The 27,113-nt window shown below is 48.0% G+C and overlaps 1 protein-coding gene across 5 annotated transcripts in view; it reads right to left on the bottom strand.

Moving 5' to 3' along the window:
* The window catches only part of LOC126248156 (cullin-5), a 246,391-nt gene that overhangs the window by 135,306 nt on the left and 83,972 nt on the right, over positions 1 to 27,113 (bottom strand). For all 5 annotated transcript variants that reach the window (XM_049948900.1, XM_049948898.1, XM_049948901.1 and 2 more), the window contains exon 6: positions 23,097 to 23,190. In XM_049948900.1, coding sequence (XP_049804857.1) covers positions 23,097 to 23,190 — 94 coding nt within the window. The remainder of the gene's footprint in view (positions 1 to 23,096; positions 23,191 to 27,113) is intronic.

Raw genomic sequence — 27,113 nt, 5'->3', positions numbered from 1 at the left:
GGGGGAGAGGGGGCGAGGGGGGGGAGAGGGTGCGAGGGGGGGGAGAGGGTGCGAGGGGGGGGAGAGGGTGCGAGGGGGGGAGAGGGTGCGAGGGGGGGAGAGGGTGCGAGGGGGGGAGAGGGTGCGAGGGGGGGAGAGGGTGCGAGGGGGGGAGAGGGTGCGAGGGGGGGAGAGGGTGCGAGGGGGGGAGAGGGTGCGAGGGGGGGAGAGGGTGCGAGGGGGGGAGAGGGTGCGAGGGGGGGAGAGGGTGCGAGGGGGGGAGAGGGTGCGAGGGGGGGGAAGGGTGCGAGGGGGGAGAGGGTGCGAGGGGGGGAGAGGGTGCGAGGGGGGGAGAGGGTGCGAGGGGGGGAGAGGGTGCGAGGGGGGGAGAGGGTGCGAGGGGGGGAGAGGGTGCGAGGGGGGAGAGGGTGCGAGGGGGGAGAGGGTGCGAGGGGGGGAGAGGGTGCGAGGGGGGGAGAGGGGGGGAGAGGGTGCGAGGGGGGGAGAGGGGGGGAGAGGGTGCGAGGGGGGGAGAGGGTGCGAGGGGGGGAGAGGGTGCGAGGGGGGGGGAGAGGGTGCGAGGGGGGAGAGGGTGCGAGGGGGGGGGGAGAGGGTGCGAGGGGGGGAGAGGGTGCGGGGGGGAGAGGGTGCGAGGGGGGAGAGGGGGAGAGGGGGAGAGGGTGCGAGGGGGGAGAGGGGGAGAGGGTGCGAGGGGGGAGAGGGGGAGAGGGTGCGAGGGGGGGAGAGGGTGCGAGGGGGGGAGAGAGTGTGTTGTGGGGAGAGGGTGTGTGGGAGGGGGAGAGAGTGTGTTGTGGGGAGAGGGTGTGTGGGAGGGGGAGAGTGTGTTGTGGGGAGAGGGTGTGTGGGAGGGGGAGATGGTGCGTGGGGGGAGATGGTGCGTGGGGGGAGAGGGTGCGTGGGGGGGGAGGGGGCATAGGGGGAGGGTAGAGGGGGGCATAGGGGGAGGGTAGAGGGGGGCGTGGGGGAGGGTAGAGGGGGGCGTGGGGGAGGGTAGAGGGGGGCGTGGGGAAGAGAGGGGGGCATAGGGGGAGGGTAGAGGGGGGCGTGGGGGAGAGAGGGGGGCATAGGGGGAGGGTAGAGGGGGGCATAGGGGGAGGGTAGAGGGGTGCGTGGGGGGAGAAAGGGGGCATAGGGGGCGTGGGGAGGGGGGGTGTGGTGGGGGCGTGGCGGAGAGAGGGGGAGATGGGTTGGGAGAGAGGGTGAGTGGGGGTGGGTGGGGGGAGGCTGGTGGTTGGAGAGGGGCAGTGGGGGGAGAGGGGGAGTGGGGGGAGGATGGCGGTGGGAGAGGGGGGCAGTGGGGAGTGGGGGAGAGGAGGAGTTGGGGGAGGGTGAGGGTGGGGGAGTGGGGGAGTTGGGGGAGGGGGAGGGTGGGGGAGAGGGGGAGGGGGAGTGGGGGAGAGGGGGAGGGGGAGTGGGGGGAGGGGGAGTGGGGGAGAGGGGGAGTGGGGGGAGAGGTGGAGTGGGGGGAGAGGTGGAGTGGGGGAGTGGGGGAGAGGGAGAGGGAGTGGGGGAGAGGGGGGCGGAGTGGGGGGAGAGAGGGGCGGAGTGGGGGGAGAGAGGGGCGGAGTGAGGGGAGGGGAGAGAGAGGGGCGGAGCGGGTGGGGAGAGAGAGAGGGGGCGGAGCGGGTGGGGAGAGAGAGGGGGGCGGAGTGGGTGGGGAGAGAGATGGGGGGCGGAGCGGGTGGGGAGAGAGAGCGGGTGGGGGGAGAGAGAGGGGGGCGGAGCGGGTGGGGAGAGAGAGGGGGGGCGGAGCGGGTGGGGAGAGAGGGGGGGCGGAGCGGGTGGGGAGAGAGGGGGGCGGAGCGGGTGGGGAGAGAGAGGGGGCGGAGCGGGTGGGGAGAGAGAGGGGGCGGAGCGGGTGGGGAGAGAGAGGGGGCGGAGCGGGTGGGGAGAGAGAGTGGGGTGGGTGGAGGAGAGGGAGAGAGAGAGAGGGGGGGTGGAGGAGAGAGAGAGGGGGGTGGAGGAGAGAGAGTGGGGTGAGGAGAGAGGAGGGTGAGGAGAGAGAGGGGGGGTGAGGAGAGAGAGGGGGGTGAGTAGAGAGAGAGGGGGGGGTGAGTAGAGGGAGAGGGGGGGTGAGTAGAGGGAGAGGGGGTGGCGAGGAGAGGGAGAGAGGGGTTGGCGAGGAGAGGGAGAGAGGGGTTGGCGAGGAGAGGGAGAGAGGGGTTGGCGAGGAGAGGGAGAGAGGGGTTGGCGAGGAGAGGGAGAGAGGGGTTGGCGAGGAGAGGGAGAGAGGGGTTGGCGAGGAGAGGGAGAGAGGGGTTGGCGAGGAGAGGGAGAGAGGGGTTGGCGAGGAGAGGGAGAGAGGGGTTGGCGAGGAGAGGGAGAGAGGGGTTGGCGAGGGGAGGGAGGGGTTGGCGAGGGGAGAGAGAGGGGTTGGCGAGGAGAGAGAGAGAGAGAGAGGGGGTTGGCGAGGAGAGAGAGAGAGAGAGAGGGGTTGGCGAGGAGAGAGAGAGAGAGAGAGGGGTTGGCGAGGAGAGAGAGAGAGAGAGAGGGGTTGGCGAGGAGAGAGGGGTTGGCGAGGGGAGAGAGGGAGGGGTTGGCGAGGGGAGAGAGGGAGGGGGTGGCGAGGGGAGAGAGGGAGGGGGTGGCGAGGGGAGAGAGGGAGGGGGGTGGCGAGGGGAGAGAGGGAGGGGGTGGCGAGGGGAGAGAGGGAGGGGGTGGCGAGGGGAGAGAGGGAGGGGGTGGCGAGGGGGGAGAGGGAGGGGGTGGCGAGGGGGGAGAGGGAGGGGGTGGCGAGGGGAGAGAGGGAGGGGGTGGCGAGGGGGGAGAGGGAGAGGGTGGCGAGGGGGGAGAGGGAGAGGGTGGCGAGGGGGGAGAGGGAGAGGGTGGCGAGGAGAGGGAGAGGGTGGCGAGGAGAGGGAGAGGGTGGCGAGGAGAGGGAGAGGGTGGCGAGGAGAGGGAGAGGGTGGCGAGGAGAGGGAGAGGGTGGCGAGGAGAGGGAGAGGGTGGCGAGGAGAGGGAGAGGGTGGCGAGGAGAGGGAGAGGGTGGCGAGGAGAGGGAGAGGGTGGCGAGGAGAGGGAGAGGGTGGCGAGGAGAGGGAGAGGGTGGCGAGGAGAGGGAGAGGGTGGCGAGGAGAGGGAGAGGGTGGCGAGGAGAGGGAGAGGGTGGCGAGGAGAGGGAGAGGGTGGCGAGGAGAGGGAGAGGGTGGCGAGGAGAGGGAGAGGGTGGCGAGGAGAGGGAGAGGGTGGCGAGGAGAGGGAGAGGGTGGCGAGGAGAGGGAGAGGGTGGCGAGGAGAGGGAGAGGGTGGCGAGGAGAGAGAGAGGGTGGCGAGGAGAGGGAGAGGGTGGCGAGGAGAGAGAGGGGTGGGAGGAGAGAGAGGGGTGGGAGGAGAGAGAGGGGTGGGAGGGGAGAGAGGGGTGGGAGGGGAGAGAGGGGTGGGAGGGGAGAGAGGGGTGGGAGGAGAGAGAGGGGTGGGAGGAGAGAGAGGGGTGGGAGGAGAGAGAGGGGTGGGAGGAGAGAGAGGGGTGGGAGGAGAGAGAGGGGTGGGAGGAGAGAGAGAGGGGTGGGAGGAGAGAGAGAGGGGTGGGAGGAGAGAGAGGGGTGGGAGGAGAGAGAGGGGTGGGAGGAGAGAGAGGGGTGGGAGGAGAGAGAGGGGTGGGAGGAGAGAGAGGGGTGGGAGGAGAGAGAGGGGTGGGAGGAGAGAGAGGGGTGGGAGGAGAGAGAGGGGTGGGAGGAGAGAGAGGGGTGGGAGGAGAGAGGGGGGTGGGAGGAGAGAGAGGGGTGGGAGGAGAGAGAGGGGTGGGAGGAGAGAGAGGGGTGGGAGGAGAGAGAGGGGTGGGAGGAGAGAGAGGGGTGGGAGGAGAGAGAGGGGTGGGAGGAGAGAGAGGGGTGGGAGGAGAGAGAGGGGTGGGAGGAGAGAGAGGGGTGGGAGGAGAGAGTGAGAGATGGTGTGCATTGGGATGGGACACTGATGGACAAAACTATCCCAACATGCTTCCTTGGCTGCTTTGTTGGCCATATCATTTCCCAGTATCCTGATGTGGCCAGGTACCCAGCAAGAGATCACCACCTTGCCATGATGTTGGAGCTGCTGTTAGGGGTCACGGATGAGCTGAATCAACTGGTCTACTTGATACATTTGGCACAGTGTTTGTAGTGCACTAAGCGAGTCAGAACAGACAAGAAACCCTGTACGGTGATGTCTGTCAATCCTCTCCAGTGGCATCATAATGCCACATAACTCTGCATCATATTTTGTAAACTGTTCTGGAAGATGCACTTTGAAAACCATATCAGGGAAAACAGAGGGTCAACTGAGAACATTCTCTTGCTGGGATCTGTACAAACAATGATAAAACTGTGGTACGTACTCAAAATTGAAGAAAACTAAGTAGTAAAAATGTAATCTGTAGTACAAGTTTTCTTATACCATGTCAAGCTTAAATTCACTTTGTGTGTCTGAAGACACTAAGGCGACAATGCTTTCCATCCCTTGCTGTCTATTTGGAGGTCTGAAAAATCCAGATTCTTGAGACAGTCAGTAGCACATATCCCGAACGGCTTGGTCACATGGGGTTGATTCCTGAACAGCCGTTCAAAATTGGGTTGGATCATTGCACTAAATGTCAATGACTGAGGTGACACTAAGATTTTCAGTGCCTGTCAAGCCAAGAGGATATGTCGCCAAATCCAGAATTATGGTTCACCAGCCTCCCTACACAAAGACACTGAAGTGGGCTGGTCAAAAAGGCTCCAGTCAACACCCAAATGCCCTAATGGTGGCCACCGTCTAACACCTTGTGGTAGGAAATATGAGCTAATCCACAGGTCACGCTTCCATAATATAAACATAATCAATCAAATGTCCTATAAAACTTTTCTGCTGAAGTATTTTAAAATATTCAATAACTGTTAACTCTTTGTTCGTAGTTTTTCAGGTGTGGGAGGCAAGTGAATTTTGAGTCAAACAATAAACCCAGAACACACACAGTTTCCTGGAAACATTAAATACTGTCCCAAATTGTGAGCACTGGTTGGTTAAAACTTCAACAAGAATGGTTAAAACTGACGCATGTGGTCTTCTCTGGTGAAAACCGAAAACCAGTTGTCTTGGCCCAGGTTTCCAGCCTCCTGATGAGCAGTTGTAGCTGCCTCAGTGTCATTGTAAGATCAGAGCAGGAGTAAAAGATTGCAGAGTCATCCACAAAGAGCATTTCACAGGACTCCTGACTGTGGAGAAAATGCCATTGACAGCAATGGCAAATAATGTGGCACTGAGTACACTGCCTTGACAGACCCCACTCTCTCGACCACAGCAGTCAGATAAGGCATCACCAATGCGGTATCTAAAGTGCCAGTCCTCGAGGAACAATTGGACAAAAAGCAGCTGATGTCCACATATTCCATATCCACGAAGTTGGCAAGGGATGTTGTACCTCTAAGTTGTGTCGTATGCTTTTTCAGGGTCAAAAAACACACAAACAAAATGGTTTCTGTGTAAGAAGGACTCCTGTATCACTGTCTCCAGTAGAATTAAGTTGCAAGGGTAGAACAGTAGCACCTGAAACCCCAATAGGAGTGGCTAATGTGACCTTGGTTATTTGAGCAGCCAGATGAACCAGCAGTTAACCATGCAATCAAGAGTCTTGCCCAAAGAACTGGTAAGGCCTACATTCCAGTAACTGTTAGCGGCACTATGGTCCTTGCCCGGTTTCCATAATGGAATTAATATTGCCTCCTTCGAAGTCGAGGCATACTGTCAATCAAACAAGATCTAACTGAAACAAGAGGAGCTGTCCTTTCGCTTCAGGGCACAGATGATGGAGCATGGCATAATGAACCATATCATCAGGTCCTGCGCAGTGTCTATGACCGCAGACAGAGCTGATTTCAGTTCCCACATGGAGAATGGAAAGTTGTAGGTTTCCTTATTATGCAAGAAGAAGGAATGGAGTTCACTCATCTCCGCAATCCTACGGAACACCTGAAATGCAGGAGCCTGCTTAAGACGCAGTGACTGTACAAAAATGTTCAGCTAGAAGCTGAGCCATGTCTTCTGACGTGTCCATCGTCATTGATTCACAAACTTGGGCAGTGGAAGTGGACCAATGGCCATCGTGAATTCCTTACAGGAATCCCTCTTCCATTCTTTTATCACTTGCCTTGTATGTGCTCTCGTAGATCTGAAGGCATGAGGGTTTTCTGTAGTTGGATGGTGTTTGAAGTGCCACACAGCTGTTCATCTGGTTCTGATTGCTAAGCAAGTCATCATTCCAACAAGGTACAGGTCGTCATTTGATGCAATTCCTAGACCAGGGGAGGGACTCTGTAGCGGATTTCAAAAGCGATATGGGCCACCGTCTCCAGAGCACAATCATTTTCTGCAAAAACACTGTGACGGCGTAAAGTCAGCTCCGGCATGCCAATCTGGTACGACAGAAAAGAGATGGCTGTGAGATATGGTCAACCCATCGCATGCTGACCAACCTCCCTCCAGGATGACAACACAACAGCAGTGGCCTATAGGTGAAGAGGATGTAAGCGCTGCCCCCAACTGGTGACAGCCCACTTTGATAACCGCTTCAACATTAGCCACTTCGTTAGCCAATGCATTGTAGTTTCCATCATTAGCAAGCTCTATGTAGCACAGTCTTGTGGTTGTTTATTCTGAAGGAGACTGATTATTTTGTATGTCACCCTTTGCTTGTGATGCATCTATCGAAGTTAAATATTTGTACTTGTTATCATAAAACTCATATTAATATGAGTTGTTTGATTGTCTGTCTAGCGAACTGAGTATGCACTGATGATGTCCAAATAACAGAGTGCCGACAATATAGGAGCAATAACATAGCGACAAGCTGCTAATTTTTCAAACCCAGAGCTATCAGCTGCCACAGACTGTCTGTTTTGTTTTGTCATGGGCTTTTGTGTTTTGCTGGCACCTTAATTCTACCTTATAGTGTCCCAAGGCCCATGTAATCAGTGCACTGTATTCAAAGCCTGTTGCAGGCATTAGCAACACTAGCAAGCCAACAGTTTCTTCAGTGCTACGCCAGTCCAACAAACGTTTTGTTCATTTGCATATTAGTGGAAAACTTGTGAAATTTCAGTTGGACACCGGTGCCTCTGTTACAATGGTGAATCTTAACACTTATGAACTGTTAGGGTCCCCATATCTGTCTAAAACTAGCATGCACCTGAATGCTTATAATGGACAAGACATTCCCGTCCTTGGAAAATGTACTTTGCCTGCCACATATCGCTCGCATATGCGAACTGTGACTTTCACTGGGCTACAATCACACAATTGTGAGAAAATATTTGGCCTCGATTCGTTTGATTTGTTTAGATTTCAAATTCAGGACAATGTTTTGTAAGTGCCTGCATTTAATGCCAAAGACAGTGTAACTGGCTTGCTGAAAGAATTCCCTGAACTCTTTTTTCTGAAGGGTTAGGCAAAGGCTAACAATTTTGTTGCACATGTCATGATCAAAGACAATCCTCAGCCAAAAGTTTGCAAGGTCAGAACTGTTCCCATCGCATTACGGGACAAAGTGGCTGCTGAACTTAAAGAATTGCAAGACAGCGGAACTATTGCGCCCACATAAGCTAGTCAATGGGCAAGTCCACTGGTTTTGCTGCCCAAATCTTCAGATCGCCTCTATGTTGACTAAGTCTACAGTTAACCCACACACTGTGATTGATACTTACCCATTGTCATGACCAGAGGATCTCATGGACTGATTAGGTGCTGGTCACTATTTTTCAAAAATTGATTTGCGCAACACATATCTTCAAATACCACTAGATGAAAAATCTCAAACTGTGTGTGTTGTGAACACTCATTTGGGCATGTTTAAATATTTGCCTTTGTCTTTTGGCAGTGCTTCCACATTCGCCATTTTCCAACGGTATTTCAGCTGACTGCTCAAGTACAGAACTGTTCAAACTATTTGGACAATATTGTCTTAGCAGGTTGTACACCTGAAGAACACATTGCAAATCTGTGTGCTTTGTTTCATGTGTTATCTGATGCAGGACTAAAGTGTAGACTGTACAAGTGTGATTTTTTTAAATCCTGAGTTGCAGTATATTCATCATGTCATGAACAGTCAAGGTGTACATCCTCTTCAGCCACATTCGTTAGCCATACATGACCTGCCAGTTCCTCGCAATGTCACAGAATTGCAGTCAGTTTTAGGGAAAACTGAACTACTACATTCAGTTCATACCGAATGCTGCACAGTTCGCAGCTCTATTGCATTGCTTGCATCGCAAGAATGTCCATTTTGTTTGGACAGATCAGTGCCAAGAAGCTTTTTAAAAACTTAAAGATGTATTGCTCAGTGATCAATGCTTGGTTCACTTTGAGCCTGATGAACTACTTGTGTTGCAGTTGACACTTCCCCTTATGGAATTGATGCTTAGGCACAAATTTAAAGACAAAGACAGGCCTACTGCATTCACATCAAAAGTGTTGTCCAAAGCTCAGTGTAACTATCCACAAATAGAGAGAGAGGCATTGGTTATTATGTATGGTGTCACCAAATTCCACCACTATTTGTATGACATGAAATTATACTTAATAATGGATCACAAGCCGTTGCAGTCTTTGTTTCATTCAATGAAGCCAGTTGCTGTACAAACTGCCCAAAAATTGCAAAGATTTTTTGTCTCAGTACCAGTACGAGATTGAGTATTGTCCAACAGCTCAACATGGTAATGCAGACATACTTTCATGTCTTCTGATGGGTCCTGATACAGACTTTGACGCCTCTGCTGCATCTTCTTGTCACATTGATGTTCATGATACTGAGTTGCTTCAATCCTTTCCTATGAACTATAAGCAAACTGCACAGGCCATGGAAGTTGATTCAGATGTGAACATTTTGCTAAAATACATTAGCACGTATTGGCCTTGCTCATTGCATAGCATAATGAACTCTTTAAGTGTGCCAATACTTTGAACGTCAGCACAGCCTCACTATACAGCAAGGTGTGATTCTTGTTCAAAATGACAGTGGACAGTCGTGTGTCAATCCGAAAAGAAGTGTTGCAGTTACTTCACCAAAGACATTTGGGAATTGTTTGTATGAATCAGTTAGTGTGTCAACACTGTACTCGGCAGGGTATGGACAACCAAATGGATCAGATGATGACACATTGTCGCACATAGGCGGAAAATCAGTCCCCTCCACCTCAAAAATCCTCTGCTTGGCCTAAGTCGCAATCGCCATACCATCGTGTGCACACAGACTTTGCAGGACCTTTTTGGAACATTTGTTGGTTGATTGTGGTAGACTTTTATAGCAAGTTTCCTTTTGCTGTGCCAATGAAGTCGACAATGTTACGTAGCACAGTTCATGCGTTGTTCTCTATTTTTTTTTTTTTTTTTTTTGCCTCAAAGGTTGGCCTGAAGTTATAATGTCTGACAACAGCCCCCAGTTCACATCATCAAATGAATAAAACATTCTGTGAACACAATGGCATAGAGCATCTAACTAGTGCACCATTCCATCCACAGTCAAAGGGCAAAGAGGAACATTTTGTCAGAACCTTCCAGCAGCTGATAGCCAAACTTCGTACTGCACACACCAGGGATCAAGCACTGCAACTGTTGCTCATCTCCTATCGTTCGCATTCACGAGTCGGAACTTCGTCGGCGGAACTGGCCACTGCCGTCGGACACTGTTCCACCCGCTCCACCCTCCTCAGCATCCGGCGCCGAGGTAGGCCACAAGTATCACTTCGCACCGCATGATATTATGTTTTACAGGGTTCTTAGCGGCAGCAGATGGTGGGCGTGTTGCGAATTCCTCTGTCGACTTGGCACATGCATGTATCTCATTTCAGGCCCAGACAAGTTGCAGTGCCGACATCACAATTAATTCGCCACTGTCATGTGCACAGTGATTCTTCTGTATCTCTTCCCCCAGATTCATGGATCCCAAGGACAGGGTGGCCACAGCAGCCACCAGATGGTGTCATCACGACACTGTGGGACAACCCCACGGAGATGGAGTTTTCGCCTCCTCCGCATCCTCTCGTCCCACTGATGGCGATAGATCTGCCCACACTGCAGCAGCCAACAGCTTCTACATATTGGTATGCGCCTCAGGAGGTGGATACATACCCTTGTGGGCATTTTCTGGGGGACATTTCCATCAGAGCAAAGGCCAGGTTGTGGGGTATGACCGGAAGTCTGACGTCCCCTGCAGCCACAACTTCCGGTCCATCAGAGCGTCCACGCTCCTACCTCCACCCCCCCCCTCCCCCTTTGTCTTGCTCCATATATGACGACAGTCCTTCACTTTGGGGGGGGGGGGAGGAAGGAATGTTACAGTGCAAAGTCAGCGCCGGCATACCAGTCAGGAACGACAGAGAAGAGGCAGCTGTGAGAAATGGTCAACCGATCACATGCTGACCAACCTCCCTCCAGGATGACAACGCAACAGCATCAGCCCATAGGTGAATAGGACATAAGCACTCCCCCAACTGGTGACAGCCCAGTTTGATAGCTGCTTCAACATTAGCCACATTGTTAGCCGATGCATTGTAACCACTATCATTAGCAAGCGCTACGTAGCACAGACTTGTGTTTGTTTATTCTGAAGAAGACTGCCTATTTTGTATGTAGCCCTTTGCTCGCGATGCATCTATCATTAAGTATTTGTACTTGTCTTGTTATAATAAAACTCCAATTAATATTAATAACTTGTTTGATTGTTTGTCTAGTGGACCGTGTATGCAGGATTCCTAGACACAACAAATAGCCTGTTGACTGTACAGCAACCAATTTGCCTTTTGAATCATCAACCTTTATTGTCTCCTGTCAACCACCATCCAAGTCGGCAGACGGATCCACACTGTGAAGCGGTCACTGGAACATAAATTTGTAGCCAATTCCCATTAAACTGAGTCTGCAATAGCTGGGGAGCAAACACAAAGGTCAGTAGCTGAAAAAGACCCTGTAGCTGTGGAAAAGTGTGTCATCTGACCCGAGTTCGAAAGGCAGATATTCTCGGAATGGACAAGTTGTTCAATAATTCGATCCCTGGAGCTAGTGATAGCCCAGCCCCACAGCACATTGTGTACACTGATTTTTTTTTTGTTTTAAGGCACAAAAACAACTAGGGTCATATATGCCCATATCAGAACTGTAAAACCCGAAGACAAAGAGAAGTTAAAAACGACTACACATTAATGCCAATCGATGGAACAGAAAACAGCTAAAAAACAGGGACTTGGAGAAATGTCTAAAAAATATACCATAGAGAAATGGAGGTCCTGAACTAAAAATTAAATGTCCTTCCCCATTCTACTACAGATAAAAAATAAAACGCAGTCCACAGCCCAAACTTTGTTTGCTAAAATGGCCAATAACTCTGACAGCAAACACAAATGAGAGTGTAAGTGGTTAAAAAAGGGCATTCCATGAGGAAATGGTGGACCGTCAAAGGCTGAGCGCAAGGAGCAGAGTTCCTTTGAAGGGAGGGCCAGTGGTGATGCCAAAGTGACATCACTCGCTGACAGACGGCAACACAGAGATCATCGGAGGGAATGGGAAAACTAGCGGGCTGAGGTATGAGGACAGCAGCCTTGGCACCAGTGTCAGCGACCTTGTTTCTGGCATATAAATGTGACCAGGAACCCACATAAACATCATAGTGCCTCCATCACGAGTGAGCACGTGACAGCTTTCCTGGACAGGCTGCACTAAGGGGTGGACAGTGTACAGCACACACAGGCCATGAAGGGTACTGAGAGAGTCGGAGCAGATGACACAATTGAATAGCCTGTGTCACTGGATGTACTGCGTGGCCTGATACAGGGCGAAGAGCTCTTCTGTAAATACTGGGCACGGGTCTGGAAGCCGATACTGGAAAAAAAAAAAACCCAGTGCCAATGATGAAGACTCACCTGAGCCATGGTCAGTCAGGGCCATCTGTGTACATGAAAGTACTGTCGCGAAGTTCCATGCGAAGGTCGTGAAACTGAAGGGGATTGGGTGAAGTTGGATTAGTGTTCAAAAAAGGAAGTGAATGAAGGCCACAATGGACACGCTGCCGCACGAAGCCAAGGTGGTGAAGGGTTTCACACCCATCGTGAAAGTGGCAGGTAGCATGAAGATAAGCTGCCAGAGCTGAAAGCAAACTCCAGGAGGTAACGGAGAAGAGATACATGCCACATACTGGCGATCGAAGGCATCGTCAAAGATGGAGTCATAGGATGGGTGACCACACATGGCAGACAAATGGTTTGGCATCTGCTGAGGAGAAAGTCGCAGCAGTAGGACAGTCGTAGTTTTGCAGCTTCTCTATATGGACTCTCAACCGGGCTAGTGGCTGACCACTTACAAAAAACTAGGGTGAGCCAGCCACCCTTTGACACATTAACAACATCTCCCCAATATCGTGTTAAAAACATTGGAAATTTCACAAAACTTTAAAACCCTAACCACATTCATTTGATCATTAAATAAAACACAGTCCAATAAAATGTGGCACACCGTAATCTGAATGCCAGAAGCACCACACATTGGAGGGTCCTCCTGCCAGAGTAAGAATCCGTGTGTCACAGGGCTGTGGCCTATGTGAAGACTAGTAAGAAGGACCTTGTCTCGCCAACATGGCTGGAAGGAAGTACTCCACAGCCAAATTGTGGGCTTGATGACACAGAGCTTTTTATCATTCACTGCCAGCCACTCGTCTTCCCATCTAAAAATGGCTCTGTACCTCAACAGTGAGGTGATAAAATGCAGGGGAAGAGCACATCGAAATACCAGAGGATCATGACACGCCTCCTTGGCTGCTCGATACGCCCTTTCATTACCTGAAATTCCATTGTGTCCAGGTACCCAGCAGAAAGTCACTTCCTCTCCCAGTCGTCATAGTTGTAGGAGGGCATCCTGGATATTCTGGGTTACTGTATCTGCTGGGTACAATCACTGGAGAGAGTAAAGGGTGCTCAGAGAATCTGAGCAGACGAGAAATCTAACACCGGGAGAACGTGTGATCTGCTTCAGTGCTCGCAAGATTGCATATAATTTTGTGTTGAAGACGGTAAATTCCAGAGGCAGTCTGACCTTGATGACATGATCTGGGAAAACGACAGAGCAACCAACAGAGTCCCCATGCTTAGACCCATCCGTAGGAACAGCTACATGGTCACAGTACTCAGATAAAATATCAGAGAATATCGCATTAAAAATGGAAGCAGGAGTGTTCTCTCTCCTGTACCGCACCAAATCTAAAATCACTCTGCGCCTCTTCGGTAACCAGGGCGGCAGACGGTTAGGGACACTCTGACCCATACACCGTGCAACCATAGCCCTGCCACAAAAACTCAATAAAACTGAAGGAGATATGACCTGTCCCCTCCCCAAGACCTGTGGCTAAGGCACTTGGTGATGTTCAGTGCCTTCAGGGTTCTGGCTTTCAGGCCTCTCAGGTGTGGTAACCACGACAGTTGGGAGTCATAAATGAGACCCAGGATTGTGTCCCCCATATTCAAGGCAGGCAAATTAAAATGATGATTAGAACGATTAAAATCTCTCTCTCTCTCTCTCTCTCTCTCTCTCTCTCTCTCTCTCTCACACACACACACACACACACACACACACACACACACACACACACACACACTTTTCTACAGAAAACTGGAATCCCATCTTCGCAGCCCACTCCTCTAACTTCTGCACTGTTAAGTTGCAACTGCTGGCTCACCGATGCAACACTGGAGGAGGAACAGAAAACAGAAAAATCATCTACAAATAAAGAGCACTCTACAGGAATCCTTACCATAGATGTGATGCTGTTGATGGCTATGGCAAAGAGGGTAACACTTAAAGAACTGCCCTCAGTAACACCATTCCCCTGCTCAAACCAGTCACACAGCGTGTCACCAATTTGAATCACAAAAAACTGCTGAGAGAGGAAAAACCGTATGAAGATGGGGAGGTGGCCACAAAAGCCCCATTGATGCAGCTGTGCGAGAATATAAGTAGTACTGCATGCCTCACTTATGTCGAAGAATTTGCCAATACGGCAACGCTTAAAGAGGAAAGCCTGCTTAATTGTTGCCTGTAGGAGGGTCAGATTGTAGACAGTGGACCAAAATCTTCACAATTCACACTGAGAGCAGCTAAGGAGTTGCCTGGCCTTTAGCAACCAGACCAGACGATGGTTAACCATTCACTCCAGGGTCTTTACTACACAGCTCGTTAAGGCAATACTCCGATAACTTCTGGGACACGTGCAGTCCTTTCTTGGTTTGAGGAGAGGGGTCAGAATTGCCTCCCTCCACAAGTTGGGGAAGTTGTCTGCCTTCCATATTAGATTAAAAAATTCAAGGAGGATTTCCTTTGATGCCGCTGGCATATGTCAAAGCATGCAGTACTGGATTTGGTCGTGACCATGTGCAATGTCACGAATCTCCGTCAGTGCAGATTCGAGCCCCACATACAGTAAGGGGAGTTGTAGGCCTCAGAACTGTTGGACCTAAAGTCCAACTTTTCCATCTCTACAGTCACATGATAGCAACAAAACGCCAGATCCTGGCTTGCATTGACAGTAGTTTTTGCAAAATGTTAGGCCAGCATCTGAGCAATGTCTCTGGGGGGTGCCTGTTTCAGCACTGCTGCTATAGGTAAACGGCTGTGTTTACCAGAAATCCTCCGGATGGCTTTCCATACTTTTACAGAAGAAGTGGAATGATTGATGGAGTCCAGGAACACTTGCCATGACCTTTTCTTACTCTTCCTGATGACATGTTGAGCCTTGGCCCTCGCGACTCGAAAGGCCCTAAGGTTGTCTGCCATTGGTCGGCATTTAAAATGTCAAAGAGCCGCATGCCATTTTCGGATCGCAGAACAGCACTCATCTGCCCACCACGGTACTGGTCGCCTCCTAATATGACCTGAGGCCTATGGTATGGGGAGGTGAGCTGCACAATGGATCACTCTTGTGATGTGGTCCACCCATCCTTGGATGCTGCTGCAGTGTTTGAACACAGCCAGCTGGCTGAAACGCATCCATTTGGCCCTGCTGAGCATCCATTTTGGGGGCTTAACTTCAAGTGGCCATTTAGTAGGTGAAGGAGGATTGGGAAGTGGTCACTGCAATGAAGGTCATTGATGACCTCCCGCTGAACAGAGTCAGTGAGGGCAGGAGAACAGAAATAGAGGTCGATGGCTGAGAATGACCCAGTAGCAGTCAAGAAATATGTGCGAGTACCTGTGTTGAGGATACACAGCTCGTGAGACGTCATGAGGCCCCCCAAAACCCAACCCTGAGGGCAAGTATTGGTCGCCCCCCACAGGACATGATGGCATTGAAGTCTCCCAGGAGGAGGAATGGTCGCAGGAGTTGTGCGATAAGGTCCAAGAGAGCCCCAGAGTTTAGTGCATCTTGCGGAGGTAAATACACACATGAATTTGAACTGCTTGCAGGTCAGTAGCTAAGGGGAGGGCAGAGGAGTGGTACACATTAGTGACAAATACTGCGACAGCTCAGTTGGCCCTTTCCCCCTGATACGTCATCCTTGCTGTATAGCGTGTATCCCCTAGCACTGGGACACCTGTATCTTTAAAATGCATTTCTTGTAAACAACAGCGCAAGGGACATGGCTGTGCTAGGAGTTTCAGTTCTTCCACGAGTCCTGAACCCATTCATGTTCCACTGTAGTATGGAAGCCATGTCATTAGTGGGGTTTTAATTTACCCCTCTCTTTCCACCGGGAGGTGAAGCATTTTAAGAGCGAGGGGAGTGTAGGGGCTGCCTGGATCCAAGGCATCTAACTCCATGATACCCTCATTAGTGAGATGGGAAAGAGTGACATCTGACAGTGCTCAGGGCAGCTTTTGACCCGAACGTTGTGAGCCTTTCCCTACACCCTGTCCCTTCGAAAATGAAGGGGGCATTCAGAAACACTCTGCTTTTCTTGTACTTTCTGGATGCTCACTGCGGAACTGTTGTTGGTCTTTTCTGGTGCAGCTGCCTGGATTGCTTTGTCCCTACTCTTTTTCCCTTGATATATACACGTTCAAGTACAGGTGCTTGTGGTGGATACAGGCACAATAGGCATCGTCTGTGTTAAAGTGTCCACCTTGGTAATAGGTTTCTGCACCACAAAGGAATATGAGATGGCACGGAGAGGGGGTTTCGTCATCTAATATTCTTTTTTGGTTTCGGCACAGGGGATCTGCTTGGTCACTTATCTCCTGTACTTTGCATTATTCAGCAAAAACAGGGCACTCTCAGCTCCAGACTGGGTGGCTACCAGAGCAGTTGATGCAGATCATCGTGGGAGACGGGCAGCCAGTACTAGCGTCATGAGCAGCTTTTCCGCAGTTCCCACGGATCACTTCACCTCCACGACTCATGGTTGTATGGCCAAAATGCTGGCATTTATAGCACCACATATAGTTTGGAATGTAAGGCCGAACATTAAGTCAAAGGAACCCCGCCATAAGATATTTAGGAAGTGTTGGGGAATTGAATGTGACAAAGAAAGTGGCAGTCTTTTCAGTTGCTCCATTATTCCTGTGTGTTCACTGCTCCACATCGACTATTCCATGGGATGCCCGTTCCTGCTTCAGTTGTGTGATACCTCTGATATCTCGGTATGTGACAACACCCTTACTGGAGTTGAGAGAGGTGTGCTTCTCAACAATGATATTGTAGTCACCCAGTTTCTGCGATTTCTTAAGGTGGTCTACCTGCTTTGACCTGTTAGTTTCGACCAACAATGAGCCATTACACTATCGTTTTATAGATTTTAATGTTCCAGCAAGGCCTTCCAAACCCTTATGGATATAAAAGGGGGACACTTTTTGAAATATCGCCTCCTTCCTCTTTATCACCAGAAACACATTGTTATTCATAACTCCATGAGCCCTGTTACTGCAGTCCAAAGTATTCTTATTATCAGGAGGATTTGCCCCTCTCATTCTTTCGGATGAATGGGTGTGAAAATTTCCTGGCGGTACACCCGTCCTGCTGGGAGGAGAAGAAAATGATTTCGAGGGTTCCATCTCGGTCCCACGAGCAGCTAGGGAAATAAGGGTCCACTGAAACAGAGCCTCGCATGCCTGAGTAAGCCTTATACAAGTGAGGTGCGGCAGGTTCCCCAGAGGTTGCCTTTTTCTTTGTTTTCTTTTGTTTTGTTTATCCCGTCCTCACGATCCAGGTGGTCAAGCCAAGGTCCCCATTCCCTGAGACACACAACATGCCACCGCCGCACCATGCTGTTGGCACTGAAGCATGCCCAGAGCTTACAGTGATGGGATTGGCGGCATTTACCAGTCCCCCAGCTCAGGAACCCCGGGGTTGTCATGCCCATACCCAGCAAATCAGTGCTGGGCCCCTGAGGGCTCATCTGGTCCTGGGGTAGAGGATTGGGATGAAGTGAGAGCATTATCTGGCTCCCTCATAGTAGAGGCGGCATTGTAGCACTCATGATTCTGAGAATAGAAAGGTATTGGTCAAACCTCCTCCTCTCGTTTCTTATGGAAGGAAGGCAGGATGATAGTGGAAGAAGCTTGAAATCTCCACTAAATAGTGGCCCAAGGTGTTGGAGATACCAATACTATCCACTGTGACAACATCTACTGCCAGGCCAAAAATTGGAGAATGGATCTTGATCCCAGATAGCCAATAGAGGTTGGCCCCCATGACTGAAGAGGGAGTGGAACAGTTAAAGGAACTAATGAATGAAATCCAGCCAGCTTTTTTGCTCTCCCAAAGAACGTGACGACATTGTGCGCCCAACTCTTTATAGTGAATGCAGTTTGCCACCATAGGATGACGCTTAAAAACGTGGAGAGCATGTCTTCACATACAAATTGCATCTTGGCATGCTTCGGTCCACCGAGGGACCAGGACATGAAATGGTAAAGAGGAAGTGCGAGGAATGGAACATTCTGCGGCTGTAAGGACAAAGTTTGAGATATTCTGCCTGGTCATCACACCTGGGGAAATGCTGTTCATCAAAGGTCGCCAGGCAGGAGTAAAGCCACCAGTGGGCCTTAGTAAGCTGCCATTTGAGTGTGCGCATAGGTGAGGCAGGAGTCTGCAAACAAAGAGCACCTGGGAAACGGTCACTCAAGTATGTGTCAGGGAGAATGGACCACTTGAGATGATTGGCAAGTTGGGCAGTGCAAAAGGAGAGGTCCAAATGGGAATAGGTGTACATGGAGTCAAAGGAATCTGGGTGCTCCTTTGATACGGGAAGAGGAGGTTAAGTTGATTGAGAAGGTCAGCCAAGAGGGTACCTCTCTGACAGTATCTGGAAGAACCTCAAAGGGGACGGTGCACGTTAAAGTCACCAAACAGCAGAAAGGTGTGAGGTAGCTGCCCAATAACCTGGAGGGTGTCTGCCCTGGTGACACTGAATAATGGAGGGATGTAAATGGTACAAAGGGAAAAGGTCAAGTGAGGAAGGAAAAGGCGAACTGCAACAGCTTGAAGGCAGTTAGTCAGGGAGTTGGGTTGACTATGAACGTCCTCTCGTACAAGCAGCATTACTCCTCCACGAGATGGAATACCATCCAGGTGGGGAAGGTCAAAACTGACCAAGAAGGAATGTGTGAGCCCAAAGCGATCAAAAGGACACAATTTTGTTTCCTGGAGGCAGAGAACAAGCGGACGCTGCAATTCGAAGAGCAACCATAAATCCTCATTGTTTGATTGAAGGCCTTGAACATTCCATTGGGACGAGAGTCATATCGAGAAAAGGGGAGGATGGAAGAAATGACGGGGTGTTACCTCAGCAGCTGTATGGTTCCAGCCTTCAAAGGCACACTGCTACAGGGTGCAGAGGCTGGAGGATCCTACTGCATGATATCTAAAGAGGCATCGGCATTCTCCCCCTACAGACTCCAGGGCAGAAAAATTGTTGGTGGTGTGCACCGTCAACATGAAGGTCGACTGGGCAAGGGTATTATGTGGTAACACTGTTGAAGATCTGAGTCGGTGAAGGAGTACATGTTCCCTTTGTTTGACTTATTGGAGCCTTTCCAGTTGACAGAGGAAGACTCTGTTTTTTGGCTGGAGGGATGTAGGAAATCTTTGCAAGTGCATGGAGGCAAGTTTCCATAGTTCAAAAATTGTGCAGTGTCAACCTACAAAACATTTAGTGACTTTGGTTCCTACTGGCATCAGCTATCCAAGGTTAAAATTTTGTGACAATTTTTCTTCACCCTGTATAGGACACACTGCTACAGTGATGTTGCACATATGGATGGAACTTCTGGCTCAAAAAGGGTTGCTGCTGTGACAAGCCACTCCTACACTGTATAATGTGAACACAGCACAGGGTGACTTATCTTACAGTGCAGCAGCAAATTGCATGCGAGCACCATCATCGGCGTGATGAGATACAAATTTTAATGTTTTCAGATGACTTAAGCTTTAACATGTTCTACAGTGATGGTTGCAGATGTGTTAGGCAGCCTGCACCATTGAACAGCATAGAGGAAGAACACTACACGCTATAATCCGAGATAGACTTTGGGTACAGCACATGCTTTCGATTCCTATGTATCGAAGACAATATGAACAGCAACATTTATATCCAAAACTGTATACAGTCCGCAGTGCCGATCATTCTTCAGGGAACTCTGTATGACCTTTCAGCAGGGCAGTACTTTGCCACCTACAATAACTACAAGCCTTCTTTAACAAACAATAATTCTTTAATAAAAAACAGCAACTTATTTTCAATTATTAATCACATGAAAATGCTACTATGTACAATAAATTAAAATTTGATAGTAAAATGTGAAACAAATATGAAATACTTTTTTATTTCTAGATGTTGAACAGTATTATATAAATATTTTCCTTTAGCATTTCTGCAACAGATTTTAATTTAATGATTTTGATGATAAATACAGATATTAAATAAAAGTTTAAACCAAAGTTGATACTGGTAAGAACTTCTGTCACTTTCATAAATATCTTACCTTTGTAATTGTTTTAAAGCATTTTCATATGTGAAATGGAACAACTATTCTGATTGGAGTTAAATTATAAAAGTGGAAATGTGAACATATAAATGAGCCATCAAATGTTTTGGATGCTTCTGGAACAATGTCTCACAGAGATACTATGCAATTTTGGCATCAAAAAGAGTCACTAGTTTTTTGATTTTGGTCGAGTTGAGTTCACAAAAGTCTCAGATACATATAGTGTGAACAAAGAGCTACTACAGACTAAGTTTTTTTTATGAAAACTATGAATTTATTTGCTGTGGAAAATGTATGTGATATGTCTATTGCATTGTAATAAGTGTAAATAAAATTGGATATATGAAAATTAATAACCAATACTTCAGTTATTTCTATAGCAAGACAAAGGACCAGAATGCCACTCGTTTTAAGGCTATGACAATGTCTGGATACTGATGCCAACTACAATATAAGTAGGTTAATTTTGATATAAAGTTCTCCTTTTACTACTTTCCCATAAATAATGTATTATAGTGTTGATCACTGAGTTGCATTCAATATGGACTGTTAATATACATCGCTCTATGTTAAGTGGGAACTTCCTGTATACAGGATGTTCATCAAATGACACAGGGAATGACTTTTGTTAGAGACAAAATGTTCGCTGATGTTTCCCAGTGATACTAGGTGTCTTTTATAAGTGGTTACACCACTGAGATGCCAGCTGGGCATAGGGCACTAAAGTGTTTGTATACTTTGTGTGCTGCCTATAATCCAACTGTCTGCTCCATGTCAAAGGGTATAACCCAAGCTTCTAAAATATCTTTCTCCACTTAGACACACTTATTCTTATGGTTTTCTTGTTGAAAATCATTATCAATTTACTGGGGTAGGTAGTATGCAGATGCAGCACACATCGTTAGCAGACCCTGCTAGTTTGGTGAAATCTCGTCATCCCAGGGCTGGAAAACTCAATAAAAATATGCCTTGCACTGCCAGGAAAAGTCCGAAAAAAATTTGTCTCTAACAAAAGTTGTTCACCATGACATGTCTATCACCCCTAGTTGTTTCATGCAAATACTTTGGAACAGATTGTATGTGCACAACTTGACACACTACCATTAGTCTTCTTTTTTGTGTGTGTGTTTGTCCATCATCTGCACAGGGTAGACACAGTTATTAATGGATCTGACATGTTTAATTTACTGGGTGGTTGGATGCCGTCGCCCTTCCTGTCACCACCAATTACCAATGGGACAGAATGTGTAACTATACCCCAAACGTCTGCACATAGAGTGATGCATGTGGAAGTGTGAAAAAGTTTTCTAAATATTTGCAACATCATCCAACTAAGGCAGGACATGAGTACCAGCCTGGTGTTCACCTAGTCAGATGTCGGGGAAATGTCTGAAAACCACATCCAGGCTGACCAGCACGGCGAATTACACTTTCAATCTGCTGGGCAGATTTGATTCGGGGCCTGCACACCTCCCTGTCCCAGAAGCAGCACTTTAACATGAACAACTATCCGGGCAGATACTCAATACATTATTGTAATGCTACTGAAATGGGAAAGGGGGGGGGGGGGGTTACTGTGTGTAGTTCTCTTACTACAGGATATTCTCAAGGTATCTTATGCTTAAGGAGAATCACTAAGTAACCAACTGAATTTTCTGAAAGAATTTCCATAAATATTACATCAAACCATGCGTTCAGTGTCACAACAACTTGGTATATTAATTTCCAAACAGACTCTCAGTACTACGTACATCATACCTGACCTGATATTTTCCTGGCATATTTCTAGTATGTCTGAACGCATGCTTTATCTGTTTACTGCTGCATGCTGTTCTGGAGTAAACATTCTGAAGGAATGGATACAGCAACAAGGAGGATAAGGTGTGCATTCAGGCAGGTTGTACCTAGGCACAAATCACTAATGTTCGTCCCATTTATCAGCAATACCTTCAGAAAAGTCAGCAGTCTCGGATTGACAATGTCAAATTTGTATTTTGCTCACTCCCTAAGAGCTTCTCACTACTAGGTTCAATGAAGGGGATTTAGGCCTTTAGAAATCAGGGGTCTACCACACCCCCTGCCAATACATCAAGGCATTTGTTTGGGGAAACTGTAGGCATGGTAAAAAGAGGTGCCATTAACATAACATTGCACTGAACCACGTCAGACCACCTATGCTTCTGTGGCTGACTGTGGTATAAAAACTGGCTGTACTACAGAATACAAACAAAACAAAGATACTTAGGCAGTCTCCCTCAAATACGGGATTGTGTGATTGAAGGGGTCACTAAAATTTGGGTCAAAGCTGATCTAATTAACATAGATAGTGCCCTGCAACTGAGTCATGCATGGAAGAAAACGAAAAGTGTTCCCGTGGAGTGAGGTCTGCACTCGATGGTGATAGTGTAAAGTGTGGAGTGTGAAGACTGTAGTTAACAGTTGAGTGTTGCCACCGGCACCACCCATTGCAATGGCTGCACGGATAGCAACAGAAGCAGAGTGGTGGAGGGGTTAATGGCCATATGGGATGCCAGCACAAGCATGCCATCAGTCATCTGGATGCCCCCTAGATATGACAATGAGTCTCATTTGCACTGGTCTATTCATTTCTGATAATGAATCACAGTTTAAAATTCTATACTTTTAATGCACTAATATAAACAGTAACAAGCTACAGTAATTTAACTATTATTAAAACACGACAGGGGTCCTATTAATAGTGAATCTGATCATTTGTACCCCCTTCCAATTCTCAGCTCTTGTAACTGTGGAACTGAAGTGTATTTCCTCCCCTATGAACATTAGTACCTCAACACACCTGATTTTATAGTCTATATTTACAACAATGTTCAACAATCACCTGCTTCTAGCCAAGTCACATTTATACTCAATAGGAGTGAGTTTTGCTTATTCATCATTATTTTGTACACTAAAACTTCCTGACAGCCGAAGTGGATGCTGGGCTGAGACTTTAGCCCAGTCCTTTGGTTTCAGTGGACAATGCTCTAACTGAATAGTCATCCAGACATCAGCAAGCCTGCCTCAAAGATCCAAGATTCCATCTACTAACCACTTAGTCATTTCAGTAACTGTTTCAGGTATGTGTTTGAAAACTTTTCTGGACTAACGTAAGTTCATTTACTTATGTAAGTAATTTAAAAAAATGAACAAAATCTGTCACTTACTTTCAGTTTCATTTTCCTTAATCATTCCAGCACATTCAGCAAGTATTGTGGTTTTGAACGTGGACACCAAAACTTTCACACAACAATCTGTCAGCTGGAAAGGAAGAAACAATATTAATGTGGAGAGTGAGCACGACAAAGCTGGCTAACTCTAATCTTTAAGAAACAAATAAAAATCTTAACACATTAACTTTGCATCTCATTAAGAAATAGGAGACGTGCATTGATATAAACTCTGTACTTTTATTTAATCTATAGTTTTATACACTGACATATACAATATACACAGTTTATAAATACTGCACACCACTGGTGAATTTAGTTCACTTTTTGCATGAAATTTCTATTTTAACTTACAAATCAATTTCTGCAACCTATAAACTTAGATACAAAACTAAGGTGATCAAAAATTTCTGTTTGAGGGCGCTGCTGCAGCTTATATGCGACGTAGCATGACTCCAATGTTGCTATATAAGCACCGACTTGACGGTAAGGGATCAGTGTGGCATTCATTTCTTTCTGAAGTGCGTGCGGTAGATGCAGAAATGTGAATGACGACGATGTTATTTCCAAATGCACCTAAACAGGATCAACATTCTGTTATTTTCTTGACTGCCAAAGGACAAACACCAGTAGACATCCATCATAGAATGAAGAATGTGTATGGGGCAGCATGTCTGACTAAAACCACCATTGTGGAATGGTGTGTCAAGTTCTGTGCTGTTTCACGACACTGCACCTCCCCATATCGAAAATGTCCTAATGCAGAAATTACGCCAACTCAAGTGACTGACCCTGACACCTGTCCAGTAGTCCTCACCTCTCCTCAAGCCTCGAAGGGTCGAGGATTCCTGCTGGATAAGGATGTACAGCAGGCAGCTAGGGACATCTTCACACAGCAGAACACAATGTTTTACCAAACTGATATCTTCAACCTGATGCATTGACTGAATGGTTGTTTCAGTGTTCACGGAGATTTTGCCTGACTGACATATGGATTCTCAACTGTATCACCATCAAACAAAGTCCTGAGACTGGTTTGATGCAGCTCTACATGCTACTCTATCCTGTGCAAGCTGCTTCATCTCCCAGTACCTACTGCAACCTACATCCTTCTGAATCTGCTTAGTGTATTCATCTCTTAGTCTCCCTCTACGATTTTTACCCTCCAAGCTGCCCTCCAGTACTAAATAGATGATCCCTTGATGCCTCAGAACATGTCCTTCTTCTAGTCAAGTTGTGCCACAAACTCCTCTTCTCCCCAATTCTGTTCAATACCTCCTCATTAGTTATGTGATCTACCCATCTAATCTTCAGCATTCTTCTGTAGCACCACATTTCGGAAGCTTCTATTCTCTTCTTTTCCAAACTATTTATCGTCCATGTTTCACTTCCATACATGGCTACACTCCATACAAATACTTTCAGAAATGACTTCCTGACACTAAATCTATACTCGATGTTAACAAATTTCTCTACTTCAGACTGCCATTGCCAGTCTACATTTTATATCCTCTCTACTTCGACCATCATCACTTATTTTGCTGCCCAAATAGCAAAACTCATTTACTACTTTAAGTGTCTCATTTCCTAATCCAATTCCCTCAGCATCACCCGATTTAATTCAACTACATTCCATTATCCTCGTTTTGTTGATGTTCATCTTATACCCTCCTTTCAAGACACTGTCCATTCCGTTCAACTGCTCTTCCAAGTCCTTTGCTGTCTGACAGAATTACAATGTCATCGGCGAACCTCAAAGTTTTTATTTCTTCTCCATGGATTTTAATACCTACTCCGAACTTTTCTTTTGTTTCCTTTACTGCTTGCTCAATATACAGATTGAATAGCATAGGGGACAGGCTACAACCCTGTCTCACTCCCTTCCCAACCTCTGCTTCCCTTTCATGCCCCCTCGGTTCTTATAACTGCCATCTGGTTTCTGTACAAATTGTAAATAGCCTTTTGCTCCCTGTATTTTACCCCTGCCACCTTCAGAATTTGAAAGAGAGTATTCCAGTCAACATTGTCAAAAGCTTTCTCTAAGTCTACAAATGCTAGAAATGTAGGTTTGCCTTTCCTTAATCTTTCTTCTAAGATAAGTCGTAGAGTCAGTATTGCCTCATGTTTTCCAACATTTCTACGGAATCCAAACTGATCTTCCCCGAGGTCGGCTTCCACCAGTTTTTCCATTCGTCTGTAAAGAATTCGTGTAAGTATTTTGCAGTTGTGACTTATTAAACTGATAGTTCGGTAATTTTCACATTTGTCAAGTATTTTGCAGTTGTGACTTATTAAACTGATAGTTCGGTAATTTTCACATTTGTCAACACCTGCTTTCTTTGGGATTGGAATTATTATATTCTTCTTGAAGTCTGAGGGAATTTCACCTGCCTCATACATCTTGCTCACCAGATGGTAGAGTTTTTGCCTTTATATATATGTCACCATATCTTTATGAACTCCAGAGCGGGGGTAGTCACAGCAGTGGCTGCTGAGTAACAGAACTTGAAAATGCACTATGGCCAGTTTCAGATTCTGAAGGATCTTGGTCCATTAGTTCGACAGAAGTGTCTATATTTGCCTTCGGTTGGCCAGCAGACTGGTGTTGGCGCTGCGTCCTGGTGAAACGGAGGTTGGCTGGGTTAGGGTACAGTAAGGTGGCACCACTGAAGAATGCCCAGGTGGAGAAGGGGGAAGATCATTTGCCTTTGTTTGAATGCTTAGAACGTTTGTGTTTGTCAGGTGCAGACCCAGACATTGGCTGGCTGGATTTGCACAGAAAGTCATCGCAGGGGTACTCCTTTTTGGATTTCCATGCTTCTGTTTGCAAGGCATGCAATGTTACTGGCAAAGGCAAAGGTTTGTTGGTATGGTGTTTACCCACAGCAGATGAAGATGAGGGTGTGACCTCAGAGCTGGATAATTTCACAGCCGTAGCAGTAAACTGGAAGTCACAAGTCCGCCCACTCATGTCCTTCGTAGGTCGGGGTGTAGCAAGAACTGTACTATAATTGCCAGAGGGTGGTGTACAAGGGTTGCGGCTATCAAACATTTTCTAAGCAATGTGAGTACAACCCCATTACTTCACCCATATCTCCTAAACAGTTCTCCCATTGATGAAGATTGGACAATCACAGGAAAAAGCAGCATGATTATCCTTGCTGTTGATACAGTGAGGGGAATGAGATGGACACACACCCTCATGAGCTACCCTGCCACAGGTTATGCACTTGGCTGCATTTTCACCCGATTCGCGGGTGTGGCTGTAGCACTAACACTTATAGCAACATGTCAGATTTGAGATATATGGCCTGACAGTTTCATAGACAGTCTTAATTTTTTGATGGAAGTACCACGCAGTCAAATGTGAGGAATAGATTGTGGGTTGGCACAAATTCTGTATCGACCCTTTTCTTGACTCAGTTAACTTCAGTCACTCCTATTCAGTGAGATAGGCTGATATTTCGGCCTCGGCCAGGCCATCAAGCAGCCCAGTGTATATGACATCACGGGCGTGTGGTGGGTCTCTACTTTAACAGGACAGCTGTGGAGAACTGTTGCATCACAGTTTCTGAGGCTGAAAAGCACTATCGATCTCCAAACGCAAGATCCCATTACACAACGATAGCAGGACTTCACAGGACTGGCAATGGCATCTACATCCTTTTGAGTAACAAATGGATTAACTGTCGTGAAATTGTGACCACCTTCCGAGCGCGACACCACGAGGTATCAGAGTGCAGCCAGGAGAGACGTTGATTGTTTCATCTCAACCAATTTACATTTCTGAGTTGAGGAACTTGTCACGGTGAAATCCTCCACATTTGTCAGTTTCTCCGATGGCGTGCTACTTCCTGCTGGTGGCCCACCTCGGATAGGAGGGGAGGAGGCCTCACACACCTTATGTGACTGGATAGCATTAGAAAGCTGCCAGCTGGTCTTGTACACAGATGGGACATGAGTTAGCAAATGTATTATGCATGGGAAACCTATCACTCGAGTATGTCTCTGAGA

Source organism: Schistocerca nitens, chromosome 3, assembly GCF_023898315.1.
Source record: "Schistocerca nitens isolate TAMUIC-IGC-003100 chromosome 3, iqSchNite1.1, whole genome shotgun sequence".
Taxonomy (NCBI): Eukaryota; Metazoa; Arthropoda; class Insecta; order Orthoptera; family Acrididae; genus Schistocerca; species Schistocerca nitens.
The sequence above is the reverse complement of the archived record's forward strand: the minus strand, read 5'-3'. Positions and strand labels throughout refer to the sequence as shown.